The 13,460-nt window shown below is 36.6% G+C and overlaps 1 protein-coding gene and 10 non-coding genes across 11 annotated transcripts; 6 read left to right on the top strand and 5 right to left on the bottom strand.

Annotated features, from left to right (window-relative positions):
* The first annotated feature begins 1,514 nt into the window (after window positions 1-1,514).
* Window positions 1,515-8,781, top strand: tbc-12 (Rab-GAP TBC domain-containing protein). The gene is made up of 11 exons (NM_076057.4): window positions 1,515-1,734; window positions 2,699-2,822; window positions 4,997-5,100; window positions 5,245-5,356; window positions 5,428-5,611; window positions 5,697-5,827; window positions 6,020-6,126; window positions 6,195-6,262; window positions 6,328-6,725; window positions 7,090-7,366; window positions 8,110-8,781. The coding sequence occupies exons 1-11, from the start codon at window positions 1,536-1,538 to the stop codon at window positions 8,248-8,250; spliced, it is 1,845 nt and encodes a 614-aa protein (NP_508458.1). The 5' UTR covers window positions 1,515-1,535; the 3' UTR covers window positions 8,251-8,781.
* On the top strand, window positions 2,529-2,616 carry R11B5.3. The gene has a single exon (NR_070523.1). It is a non-coding gene; the product is annotated as an Unclassified non-coding RNA R11B5.3 (non-coding RNA).
* R11B5.t2 lies at window positions 2,538-2,611 on the bottom strand. Its single transcript has one exon. It is a non-coding gene; the product is annotated as a tRNA-Ile (tRNA).
* Window positions 5,135-5,353, bottom strand: R11B5.11. Its single transcript, NR_070522.1, has one exon. It is a non-coding gene; the product is annotated as an Unclassified non-coding RNA R11B5.11 (non-coding RNA).
* R11B5.t1 lies at window positions 5,859-5,930 on the bottom strand. The gene has a single exon. It is a non-coding gene; the product is annotated as a tRNA-Thr (tRNA).
* Window positions 5,897-6,014, top strand: R11B5.12. The gene has a single exon (NR_070521.1). It is a non-coding gene; the product is annotated as an Unclassified non-coding RNA R11B5.12 (non-coding RNA).
* Window positions 7,681-7,754, top strand: R11B5.t3. The gene has a single exon. It is a non-coding gene; the product is annotated as a tRNA-Ile (tRNA).
* R11B5.8 lies at window positions 7,681-7,763 on the bottom strand. Its single transcript, NR_070520.1, has one exon. It is a non-coding gene; the product is annotated as an Unclassified non-coding RNA R11B5.8 (non-coding RNA).
* Window positions 8,782-11,118: 2,337 nt separating the features above from the next.
* On the top strand, window positions 11,119-11,235 carry R11B5.9. The gene has a single exon (NR_070519.1). It is a non-coding gene; the product is annotated as an Unclassified non-coding RNA R11B5.9 (non-coding RNA).
* A 119-nt stretch (window positions 11,236-11,354) lies between these two features.
* R11B5.5 lies at window positions 11,355-11,641 on the bottom strand. The gene has a single exon (NR_070518.1). It is a non-coding gene; the product is annotated as an Unclassified non-coding RNA R11B5.5 (non-coding RNA).
* A 1,487-nt stretch (window positions 11,642-13,128) lies between these two features.
* Window positions 13,129-13,259, top strand: R11B5.6. The gene has a single exon (NR_070517.1). It is a non-coding gene; the product is annotated as an Unclassified non-coding RNA R11B5.6 (non-coding RNA).
* The last annotated feature ends 201 nt before the right edge of the window (window positions 13,260-13,460 follow it).

The raw sequence follows: 13,460 nt of genomic DNA, 5'->3' as shown, positions 1-13,460 counted from the left end.
TTGTTTCATTTTTTTTTTGGAAATATTTTTGCTTTGCACACCATTATCATTACCACAATCACTTGAGTTAATACCAAAATACCAAAAATTCAGATGCCACGGTTTTGATCTTATGAGTTCAATTTTATTTATCGAGAATTTAATGTTTTCAGTAAACACTAAAAAACTACTGTGAGTCACATGTGTTACCGCCCTCCAACTGTTTCATTGGAATGTTTTCCATTTGATTTTTTAATTGGAAAAAAAGGTTTCAATAAGTGAAATTGAGTCATCAGTTGTTCTATTTTAGGTTTGGTTCATAACATTAGTTATCAAGTCAGATGCGTTTGATTTACAGTTTCTTTTGAGTATGAAGTAAATATTGGAAAATTTATATTGAAACGTATCTTTTGATTTTAACCAAAATAATTTATTAAAAACAGTTTTAAATGTGGTTTATTGCCAGTGGGATTTTTTCCAAAAACATGCTGCCTATGGCACCACAATGACTAAACAGCACAGTAAAAACAGAGAAAAATCTCAGTTTTTGCCACTTTTTTAGAAGTTATTGATCAAACAAAATTTCTTTTTTTTTGGTTCTAGTTTTCTCAGAAAGTGGCAAACACTCAAAACTTGCCATATTAAAATATTATGGATTTTATTGAAAATGACTTTTGATATATGGTTTTGGCCATTGGAGCACTATCAAAACTGTTAGAAGTGCTGAAAAATGTCTTGTACGAAAATGATGCTGACAATTTTTAATTACGCATCTTTATTCTAATGAGGAGCAACGGTTTTTGGTACTTTGAACGTATAGATCCAAAATGTTTTTAAATAAACGAATTTTGTAATGAAACTTTTTTAGATGTTTCAATTTTTGTCTGGTCTCCCAAAATTTCGAAAAAATAGCCTAGTTTCAGCTAAAATCTCCATTTTTTCAAAATTGACTATTTTGAATTATTGGAATTTTTGCATGTTTCGGTAGTATATCTCACGTTTTTTAGTTAACCAATGTACAATTAAAGCCGATATCAAAAATTACAAAAATTGGCAATGTTGTTCTTGCAACGAAACAAAAATTACTCATAACAAAGAAATAGTTAAAGACGCTCTACAGTTCTTCGCTCTTTTTTCACCTTTGTACCCTCTTTTGTCACTTTCTGTTCTCTCTTTTTTCACAAGCATTCCGACATTTTTCTCTTTTCATATTTTTTGCTGCATGCCTTTTTCTTTACGCGAATATCTTTTATCTTTGATTCGTTTTGTTTCCGTTTTTTGCGTGAGTGTGTGACTGCAAAAAATAGGGAAATATTGAAGAATTTGGAGACACAGAAAAAACTACAAAAATTATTGGAACATTTCTTTGGCGCGATATGCATTCTTTGCGTATCTGTGATTGTTTATTAGTGAGTATTTTACTAGACATACTGCTCCGCCCACTATATTTCTCACTTCTCTGCTAGCATACTATGCCACGCCCCCTCGAGACAATTGCATTTGTTCTCCATCAACAATCTGTCTCTGTCTATTCGTTTGATTATCTCTCTTTCTCAATGGTTCCTTGTCCGTATTCACCGACCGTCTGCCTGTTTTCAGATAGAAAACTGGCGGGCAGAAGTTGCTCACAGAGCAGCTCCCTGGCGACAGTCGTCGAAAACCTGCCCTTATCCTACAACACTGACACGAAAAGTCTAGACAGGACACCATCGTTGGGATGTCAAGGTGGTGCCGAGTCACCTTCTACCGCACAAGGTCAGTTTTGATTTTACGAATTCAATATGGATTATGACATAGATCATTGATTTTATCGGAAAAAAATGTGTGGTAAAATGTGGAAGAAAACAAGGAAGTGACGAGAGTGAGGTTCTAAGTGTGGGTAGGAAGGGCATCTGTCTGATAACAAGAAAAACAGAACGAAAAAAAAAATTGAAAAACAACCTTGGTTGTTCTTAATTACCGAAATAGCAAATGAATAAGATTTATTTTGAGAGAAAAAAGTTGTATTTGATTTGAAAATTTTGTTGGAAATTAAAAAATAACTGATGCAATGGAAAATTCTAAAATTTATTAAACTTGAAACCGAATTATTAATTAGGTGGAGGAAATTTCTTTAAAATTTGCATATGGCACGAAAATGATCAAAGGTTCTAATATTTTGTGATTTTTCGAAAATTGGAAAAATCTCAGTTTTTGGTCACTTTTCCGGAAGTTGGCCAAAAAAGTTTCCCTTCGAATTTAATGGTCAACATACGTGTCAAAAATTAATATTCAAATATTGTAGAAATTCAAAAGTACGTCAGTGCTATAGTTTTTTCAAAAAGTGACAAAACCTCTATAGTTGTCACTTTTAGACAGTTTTGAAAAGTTTGCATTTGATATTCGGTCATTTTGGCACCATTTTTCACTGGCGCTACTCCACCTTTAATGAAAACAAAGTATAATGTACAAGACAAACACAGTTAAATTATTGAAAATCCGCGTGAATCGCTTTGAAACGGGTTTCACCTGCTTTCAAATTTCTAACCAATTTCATGAGTTGTTGTTTTAAAATTATTTGCCGCCAGCAGGGGTCGAACCTGCGACCTTGGGCTTATTAGACCCACGCTCTAACCGACTGGGCTATGGCGGCCACATTATCTATCAGTTGGCGCCAGTGTGACATTTCGAAGTGCACTTTTGTTTCCAATACTTTAATTTTGATGTTTTTTTTTTTCAGAAACCAAATTCCGTCGAGGTCACATTCGTCGCAGCTCATATGAATCGGCACAAATCCAATTGAATTTTGCACGAAGGATCACAACAGCAAACGGGACACCGGCTCTGGCACCGTCAGCCGCTAAGTGAGCTTTTTTTAATGTTTTTCGTTTGGTGTATTTTTGTTCCTTGTCTACTATTATTTCCTGCAGCTCGTTTTTTTTTGGTCATTGGTTACATCTAATATGATTTTGAGCATTTAGTCGTTGTCTACTCCATTTTGAACAACTCGAACAATTTCTTAATGTAGGGTTTATAGAATACGAATTTAGGCGGCAATGTTTAAAAGTTGATCGCAGAGATTTGATGTTCGTGCCGTTCAGATATAATTCCATTGGGCAAATGTAAACAATTGAGTTTCTCTCTTTTTGCTCACTAGCCGTGCGACTTTCTCGACGTCTTGTGAGCTTTCAAGTACTATCACGTTTTTCTGTTCGGCCACAACTGACTCTCTCTATGTAAGAAATTATAAACAAAAATGAAATTCGAAAAACCAAAAAAAAATGCAGCAGGATTGTGAGGGATATTTTTTTTTAGAAAAAAGGAAAAAAGGAAGGAAGGTAATATTTGCTCGTCTGAATTTGTTTTTAGCTGGCAATTTTTAGTTGCATTGACAAAAAAAACTTTTAAAACAATGTTCAAAATCTTTTGAAGTTAACAAGGCCCCGTTGTCGGTCTTAAATCGAATTTTTAAGTATCCATTTAAGTTTTTTGACGAATCTGCTTAAAATCTATTTTTAACGCTATCGATTTATGAAAAAAACCTTGTACATAAAATAAACACGTTACCACGGAGATTAACTTTTCTCATATGACTGGATTTTGGGCTATTTTTCCTGAAGCTCACTTTTTTTACATTCAAAATATGATCTCAAAGGATTTAATTTAAACAAAATGTCTAATTTCCATTTTTCAACATTTTCACTCAACGTTTTGGAAATCTGGCAATTTTTATAACGTTCGGAATTTTTTGAGCAATTTGGAGTATTTCCTAACTTCTAGAAACTGTTTAAACATATATAAAACTCGTAGAAAAACCATTTGTGTGGTCAATTTCCCTGAGGTTGCACTAGTTTTTTTCACTGACTTTTTTTTTGAAACCTTAGATGTAATTTTAAGACGAATACCAACTTAATTGATTTCTTGTCTGGGAAACAGTTTTTCGGTATATTTGCCAATTTTCCACAAACACACCCGCCAAGAAAAACCGATTGCCTCACTTACTTCTATCTACTTTCTGCTACCGTTTTACGTCAGTGCGTATGTCTGTGTGTGTGTGTGTCATCTTTTAAAAGATTTGAGTTCAAATCACCATGGACACCAAACTTGACCACTGATGGATGCACTGAATGTGTATGTAAACGCGCTGCTGTGTTGGAAACCGACGAAAAAAGCGCCCAGCGCAACGAAGAGGCCTCAAACCAGTTGCGTGAATGCCTCCCCCGCGTCCAACGACGATTTCAATTGATCTGCCCTTTTTGTAGTTTTTAATGTGTGTGTGTGTGTGTGTGTGTGTGGCCATTTAATCGCAATTCTAGAAAGTAATTTTTGGTAGCTATTGATTTTTAACAGTGTCAAAATATTGTTTTCGGGAGGTAAATTAATTTGTATAACCCTCTATTTTTTCATATTTCTTTCAATTTTCAATAACCAATAAATAATAGAGGTAGACAACACTAATTAAATCAAATAGTCACTATTTTAAATTGAGTTTTTTGTTTAAAACAAGTACTTAAAAGCCCCTAGATATTGTCAAAATATGTGTATTAGAATAATTGAAGGTGGAATAGCGCTAGTGGGGAAAGTGTTAAAAACTACTTATATGGTGCCAAAATGGTTATCTCATTAGTAAAATTTCCAAAATTTTTGAAAAATTTTTATTGACAGTTCATTGACCAAAGGTACAATTACTCAGTTTTGGGCACTCATAATTTTGTAGGTCGACCAAAAAAAATTCTACGATTTTTATAATTTAGTTTTGTTTTAATTATTTGTGTTAAAACATTCTACGGGTGGAACACAAAATTCTAAAAGTTTGGATCATTATAGTTTCTTGTGACAAAATCCTTAGTGGCGCAACTCCACACTTTACCAAATTAATATGTCGTTTATATATATATATATATATATATATATATTGCCGGTAATCTTCTGTGAACACGCCTTGGCCGTTTTTAGGAATTTTAAATGTGACGTTTTCAGATAATTCTAATTATCACCTCTAAGCCTTGCTTACTGATATTAACTATTTATTTTTCAGATGTCTAGATGAACCGCTGTGCTCTTTGAGTCTCAACACACGTGCAGACTGTTCTTCTAGTTCTAGTGAGCAAGATCAATACGACTCTGGAATTGGCTGTACAGGTGAGTCACATGTTTTCTTTCAGTTTTTTCTTTGGTTTTTTTCTTCTCTGAGAAAGTATAATGTTTTCTGGTCTGACCTGCATGTATATTTAAATCGATATCACATGATATTCTAGCCGTTTTCACACAAAATGCATAGTTTAGAAAGCGACTCGAAACGCTCTTCATTGGACCGTCGAAGCGAATTGTCCGATTTTGACGAGCCACCATCTAAACCGGAAACGCTGTCCAAGTCGCGATTCTTCAATTTCCCCAAGTAAGTTATCAAACTGCGCCATCTTTATTGCGCGTTGACCCACTAACGACTAAACCGTATACACATTTCAGGAACTTCTTCTCGAGAAACAAGGAGGAAAAGCACGGGTGGAAAATGTTTGGTAGTCGAAACAAGCAGTCAGGTGTTATGGCGACGACGGGATTGATATTGGAAGAAAGGCCCAGTGGACTACCGTCAAAGTCGGCCGATGAAGCTGCGCACCATAAGCAGATGTATTTGGATATTTTAGAGCAGGTGAATAAGTTTTCTATTACGTAAATTGTGTGATCTCATTTATATACGACATATTCAAAAATAACTTTTTTTTTTCCAATTTTAGGCAAAGAAGAAGGAACAACGTGCCGAAAAAGAACGCTTACAAGCAAAAGCAGAACAAAAACGACTTGAAGAACAAACGGCGGCGCATTGTCGTGTCTGGGTTGAACAAATCTTGCCAAAGTGGGAAGAAATGTAAGTGTCCGCGCCCGCCAAAAAATTTCGGTGCCTCATGCTGGAATCGAACCAGCGACCTTCTGTTTACTAGACAGACGCTCTGCCACTGAGCCAATGAGGCGCTGGTGAGAGGCCGAGTGAAAAAGAAGCACAAACTGCGGGAGTCTGCGGGCGTGAAACAACTTTTTTCAATTCATCTCTTCATTGTAGGAAGGATTCAAAGCGTTGCCGCGAGCTATGGTGGCAAGGTGTTCCTGCCAAAGTCCGTGGCGAGCTGTGGTTCTTGACAATTGGCAATCAAATTGAGATAACGAAAGGTGTGTAAAGTTATTCCAAGAGATACACTATAAAATGGAATTCATCAATTCATGACAATTTCATTCAGAACTCTATGATGGATTGATGGATCAAGCCGAGGAGAAGATTGCTAAACAGCTTGCAGAGCAGAACAAGGTAGAGGAAATATAGGAAAAATCGAGCTGAACTGTATTTATAACAATCGGATCATCTATTTTCAGAATTCAGCCGAACGTAAGGAGACTTCTGTCACTCAAATTCATCTTGACGCCACACGAACTTTCACATCTCTTGGAATGTTCCAGAAAGATGGACCATATTATGACCATTTGCTCAAACTGCTCAGTGCATATGCAATTTTGCGTCCAGACATTGGATATGTTCAATCGATGACATTTATTGCTGCAGTGCTTCTCATCCAAATGGATCCATACCCGGCATTCATATCGTTTGCCAATTTGCTCGACAGATCCCTCCAATCTGCATTTTTCGGACTCAAACAACCTCAGATGACGGAGTATTTTATTGCGTATGATCGATACTTGGAGCAAGAACTTCCGGCTCTTCATCAGCATTTGGACAAACTCGACGTCCGCCCGGATCTCTACCTCATTGAATGGTAAGTAAATTGATTGCAAAAACTGGAAAAAAGAAGGGAAAAATATCATAGATAAAGGGTTCTTTAAAAAATTCTAAATTTTGTACTATTTTTTAAAAGTTTTTAAAGTCTCTAAAAATGTCTAAAAAAATGCCAATTTTTTTTTAAAATTCTTTGGAAGTCGCCGATCAAAATGCGCGGCTCGTGGCGCGTGGTAGGCGGATGTAGCCGCAACGCGAGCAGGGGTTAAGAGCCTACATGGAAGCCCTCGTCCAAACATTCGATAGTGCTGTAGCTTTCTCAAAAAGTGGTAAGACTGTAATTTCCCGCCGGCGCTAATTCACCTTTAATTTCACCTTAAACACCTTAAAACTCCAAATTTCAGGACGTTTGCAATGTACGCCAAATCGTTACCGCTAGACGTGACCTGCCGTATTTGGGATGTGTATTTTCGTGACGGCGAGGAGTTTTTGTTCAAGGCAGCACTCGGCATTCTTCGTATGTACGAGCCCAAACTGCTGACTATGGATTTTGATGACTGTGTGGAATTTTTGACGAAACTTCCCAACACGCTTACCGGCGCCGAGCTTTTTCGAAACATTGAGCCATTTATGAGACCGTACAATGGAGAATCGTCTCGGTCCAAGAAGCGCTTTTCACAGGTGATTTTTATTTTTGTATTCTAACTTTGTTTTATGGTATAGTCATCTTTCGAACATCTTCATGATGTGAAAAATAGTCTAGATCAAAATAATTTTTAAAAAACTCGATAAAATATTTTTATGAGTGGTTTTAAAGGTAGTAAAAAATTCCTCATTTCGTTTAAAAGTGCAGCTGTGAAAATTTATTTCTGTAAAAATGCGAGATTGTTGCAAAATCACAAGTTAAAAAAAGATATTTTGAACCACCATAAAATGTTGAAATTTCCTATCGTGCAAAAAAGACCAAATATCATAATAAAACTTTTGATAATGTGGCCGCCATAGCTCAGTCGGTTAGAGCGTGGGTCTAATAAGCCCAAGGTCGCAGGTTCGACCCCTGCTGGCGGCAAAATTTTTTGAACAACAACTGATGAAATTTGAAAAAAAAAACGATTCACGTGAGCTTTCAATAATTTAGCTTCATTTGTCCTTCACATTAAATTTAGTTTTCATTAAAGGTGGAGTAGCGTCAGTGAGGAAATTGCTAAAAACCTCTTTTAACTAAAATTAAGCCAATTTTTTTTTTGAAATTCTGAACCACCGTAAAAAATTTTCAAAAAATTTTTGAGAAGTTTTTTTTTCTCTCACTAAATTTGTTTATCTGAGCACATTTTGAGCCCATACTTTCAGTACCGTTACTCCACCTCTAAATAAAAACATCAAAATAAATCACTATTGGTTTCCAAAATCATTGTTTTTTTCAGATTTTTCAAGAAATCGATGAACGTGTCAACCCTGGCGGAACCACCGCCCGTACCCAAATCACACACAACGTTCAAGAGCTCAAAATGAGCAAATCGCTGAGCGGGTTCATCAAGGATTTGCTCTCCTCCCCAAGTCATTAAAATCCTCGGCCATGTTATTATTGAGCTCCATGAGCTCCCGTTATTCAGTTGATTTTTGCCTAATACTAAACTTGCCCCAAAAGTTCTTTCGTAATTTATATGTTAGCATTTTTTCCAAGTGTTTTTTTTGTTTCTCTGCTTACGCATCATTTCACTTACAGATTTCATAATAATCGCTCAAAACTCAGAGGTGCATAATACACGCATTTTTTTTGTTAAACCAGATTCCTATCCAATCCCCGCCACATTCAATTTGCTCCGTTTCATTGTGCCTTACAACGAAGATTTTTCCCTCTCTCTCTCTTAAAACAAGACAACTCCTTCTCTCATTTTTGCCATCATTTTACATTTTCTTATCAAAAATCCCGAATCGTACCGTACCGTTTGAAAAACAAGCGTTCCCACATGACACGTTTTATATTGATTCAACTGTTATTCGGTGGTTATCCAATTATGAAGCAACGCAGTCTTTTCCTAATTGTTTTTTTTTGTTACATAGCTTTTTTTTTGTAAAATAAATGTTTGACTATTTTTCCTTTTTCCTGATGGCCGTCTTCCCATACGGCCATAGGATTATAGATGACTGATGAGGGCGGTCATTTTGGTTTGTGTCAAAAACCGAAAACAACGGTGATGGAAGCTGACTACGATTTTTCTCGCCTGTCATCATAATCATCTCAGTTGTATCGGTTTTTGTGTGTCGGCAATTTGTCATCTGTTTATGGTACGAGTTACGCAACGGGCCGTCTGTTCCAGATTTCAAGTGGCCAATTGGTCGATCATTTCTTCCGAGTGTCTTGGCACCCCCCCCCCCCCCCCCCCCTCCCCAGCTCTTCCTTATTTCCTGGTCCATAACTCGTGAACTTTTGGTTTATGACATAACTCCATTCGTGAGGATGCGCATTGAGCATTAGGTAGCTTTCGCTCAGATAGGTAGGCGTATCATATGTCAGGATGGTCCGGTCAGGCCTGCTGCCAGTTACGCAACAGTTCACCTCACCCTTCACGCGTCTCCGGTGTCTATTTCTTACTTGTATTTAGTATAGTGTATCAATTGCGGAGTTATGTGTACTAAACAAATTTTTTTTATTTGCCTCTGCCACTGTGTGTGCGAGTTAAATTATTTTTTAAAGATTGGGAAGTGTTGAATTTAGAAAAAATTAGATGAATAATTTTTTTTTACAATTGAAAAGCTTGACACTAATTTTGTTAAATTTCAAAACAAAGCCATCTAGGCGTTTTGAACAATTTAATAAATAACTTAAAGATCACAGGTGGTCAAGACGTTTTGCCGATTTAGAATTTGAAATTGAGCATTTTTATAAAGATTTAATTACATTATTTGTATATTTTTGTGCCACCAATGAACCAAACAGTCTAGTTATTGATTTTTATACACCTCCCAATTAGTTTATTTCCAATCTACCAAGCGTTTTTTTTTCGCATTACCGTTCTAATATCTAGTCATTTGACCGGAATTAATAGTCTTTTGTCTTTATGTCCCTCTGACCACCTAGTTTGCTTGTACTCCTCGGTGAGTAATTGCCATTGATACGTCAATGCACTGTCTCCTCCCACCACCACCTCGTTCGCCGTGGAAGAAACCAATTCGGAAAAAGTTCTCTCCAATTACAAGTTTCTTATTATGCTTGCAAAGTGTGTACAAACATTTATGCGTACATATTCCCAAGAAGGATATTTATACATCCGTATGTGTCTCTTTTCCTTCACGTAATGATTGAAACTCGATCGTAATTGAGCCAAGTGGTGGCGGCGGAGTTCTCACGTGTATTTGGTTCCGCTTGGTGGCTACCTCAAGCAACTTTATTTGAATATTTTAAAATTCTCATATTATTCTTTGGTTACATCCTCTACATCTATTTATTTTGACAAGTACAGCATTATCCTATTCTACGTTCACCTACCAACTGTTGTAATATGCATTTATTTCTTTGCTCCTTTGTTTTTTTAATTGACAGTGTCTTCTAAAACTCTCCAGATGGTACTTTCAAGGTATTTTGAACGCATAAACCAAAAATGTGCTCAATTGAACGAATTTCGTAACGAAATATAACAAAGGGATACATTTTTTGCACAGGTAAATTTTCCCAAAAAATCTATATTTTCCTGAAACCAGCCTTTCCGTCTAAACGGTAGCGGCGATGGGTGGCTCGTTAAATACCGAAAGTGTTTCCATGTGCCACCCGTCTCGCCACAAAATCCTCCCCTCCCCTTCCTCCGGTTAGAATCATGGTGTCTTATGTATTACAAAGATTTCGCATTTTTCACACAAAGCCGGACTACTACACCTTTTTGTTGTTGCACTAAAAACAATACATCTATGTCAGATAATGTTGAACCTGCCAATTTTACTATGTACTAGGGATATATATGGCTTTTTGCGCACTACCTTAGAATTGAAGTTCATAAGTTTTTTTTTTCTGAAAGTATTATGAAAGCAGTGTTTGAACTCAATATTTTTTTTAAATAGTGATAATAAAATTTGTTAGGAGAAGTTTCTGGGGTCTGTGCCAGTCATCTTGATTTTTCAGTTTTTTTTTAACCGTTTAAAGGAGTACCGGAATCTAAGACTTTCCGTTTTAAGACCCAAAAATTCTTGAAAAATAAAGTTTTGGCAATTGCTCCTGGTCTCTATCCTGCACTTTATGAACATTTTCCAACTATTCAAATTTCCCCTACACTTTCAAAATTGAGTTTAAATTCTGTGCATCCTAAAACGCACTAAACACATATACACCTAATAATATCGCATTTTTGCAACCTTGCAACCTATTTTCGATTACAGCCTCACATCAGTCTCCGATGCGTTACAAAGCTACTAAACTTCATCTTCTCGCTCAGGGGCCATCCCACCGCTCCTTTCTCGCTTCCTCTTTTCTTTATATATCTCTCCCGGGGATGGGCCCCCATTGTCGAAACAAAACTCAATCGCCGCCCTTGCCTTCACCCTCTTCGAAGACGTCGTCGGTCGTTTTCCTTCACCAACTTCTACTATTTTATTCAAATTCAGGATGCGGCCCACTTGTTGGCATACGCATTGCTTATGAAGAAATTGCGACAATCGAGACAGACGGACTTGTAATTAGCTGTGGTTTCTAAGTTGCTCACAGGGGGCTCTTTCCGAACTTTTTCCTTGTTTTGTTCCCCATTTCTACATTTCTACACTTGGTTTCAAATTGCCTTACTTTTGTCTCTCAAGTCGTTTTAGCTGAAAGACTTATTGCTTGTTTATCAAGCTGTGATTCGATCCATTCACCCATCGTTTGGAACATTTGGTACGAGGCAAAGAGTTGCGTAATCACCGCTTTCTTCTCGCCATCATGTTCTTCGCAATTGTCCTATGATTTCCGATGATGTCTATTGTTTGGGTTTTGCGCTTAAGCAGTCATGCAGTCTTAGTAAACAAGTTGCAACATACTTTTAGAACAAGTTCGAAGATTTTGGGTTTTATTTAAAAATTTGGAACAATTCTGAACTATGACTATTTTACACAGAATACTTGCTGTACTAGAGTAGTAGCTGAAACTCTGAATTTTTTATATTCGATTAAATATTTTTATTTGCATTTTTAGAGTTAGAATGATTATTTCTTAATCTGTAAATTTCTTTTTGGATCTGTAAATTTGCCAAGTGAACCCAATGGCAGTAATTTTTTTCAGCGTTCTTGAGCTATTCCAAGATACCAAAATGACCAGAGCAAAACTTTTCAAAATGTTCTTTTGGAAATTTATTTATTGAAAGTCAAAAAGTGACTATTACTGAATTTTCTCCACTTTGAGAAAACTATGGCATTGGCGCATGTTCAAATGTCTAGTAACGTCTCAAAAAAAAGTTTTAAAAACAATTAATAAAAAATCAAGTTCCAGTCGCTGCGACACCGAGAAGTTGACAAAATTTTTGATTTTAGCTCAAAATGGGTCTTTTTTCCAGAACTTTGAACCGCCATAACTTTTTTTTAGAAATGTTCAAAACGTCTCATTAGGAAATTTGGTAGTTTTGGGTCATTTTGGGGAAAAAAGCTAAAAAAGCAAAGGCTCAGATTTCGACCCTCCACCTATAAAAGCACCATAAAAATTGGAGGAACTTTTTTTTATTGACTACTTCCAAAAAAGTGGCAACACTGAGATTTTATCAATTTTTACAATAATCGTATAAAGTTAAAAACTTTATTTCTTGAATGTTTTATTTCACTATGCCCCCCCCCCCCCCCCCTACGTTCTTTTTTTATCAATTACTCACATTTTCCCTGAAAGGTTTCAAACATTTGAAACGTTTTTCACGTTAATCTGTCCATGAGAACCTCTCGGGCTTGCATGCCATTTCTTCTCTTATCCTTTTTTCACTTTTCTCTTTTTTTTCAAATTCCCATCAAATTCAATTGACTTTCTTTCATCAAGGCTTTTTTGCGGGTAATCTTGAGGAAAAAAAAAACGTTATTCTATAATACTAGAACTTCCCAGTTCAGGGAAAGAAAACTATGAAATATACATGAAATCTATTGTCAAGCAAGAAAAAAGAACTACTGATCATCCCACGGCTTCTATTCTTTGTCTCATTACCAATGTTCTTACTCGAGTTGTTTACAATTTCCTCATTGATTTTTTTTTTTCGAAAATCTATCTTGCACAACTATTTCAAGATATGTGAATGTGTGTGCTCATTGCTGCATTTTAGTACCAAAACCACTGGGGACGCATACATATGTCATTTATCCTAAAACGCCTCCGCCGGACACAAAAACTTGCACACGGAACATGAAATCTCGGAAATCGAAATTCGTTCATTTTCCCACACTGACCTATGGACTTTCTTGGCCGGGGGGGAGGCATTCTCCCACACCCAATAATATATAGTAATATGCAAATCAACTACGAGGCGCGAACAAAGTGTAGCGTGCCGTGTTGTCGGAGGTGACAAGCCACGGGGGGAATGAAGAAGTGCTGGTGTTCCGTGAGGTGCTGTTGGCAGTGAGCTTACTCTCATAATTACAACACTCTTGGCTTTGTCGATGCTCTGAGCCTGAGGCCTGATCAGAAGAGAAAGAGAGATATAGAGAGAAAGAATGGTTCGTGAGTCAGTTGTCGGTAGATGCCTCCGCATCCCATTCCTCTCTGACCTTCCGACCCCAAAGCATTCTTTTTACTAACTCGTATTCAATTTACGATTTGATTGTTCAGTAGAGTTTGTGG

Source organism: Caenorhabditis elegans, chromosome X (assembly GCF_000002985.6).
Source record: "Caenorhabditis elegans chromosome X".
In the NCBI taxonomy this organism is placed as follows: Eukaryota; Metazoa; Nematoda; class Chromadorea; order Rhabditida; family Rhabditidae; genus Caenorhabditis; species Caenorhabditis elegans.
Note: the sequence above shows the minus strand (reverse complement) of the source record. Positions and strands in the feature narration are given on the sequence as shown.

Coding starts and splice junctions, on each gene's coding strand:
- tbc-12 (NM_076057.4), top strand. CDS start 1,536: ATGGTTCCTTGTCCGTATTCACCGACCGTCTGCCTGTTTTCAGATAGA. Junction 5,101..5,244: donor CTCTGGAATTGGCTGTACAG/GTGAGTCACATG, acceptor TGCATAGTTTAG/AAAGCGACTCGAAACGCTCT. Junction 5,828..6,019: donor TTGCCAAAGTGGGAAGAAAT/GTAAGTGTCCGC, acceptor TCTTCATTGTAG/GAAGGATTCAAAGCGTTGCC.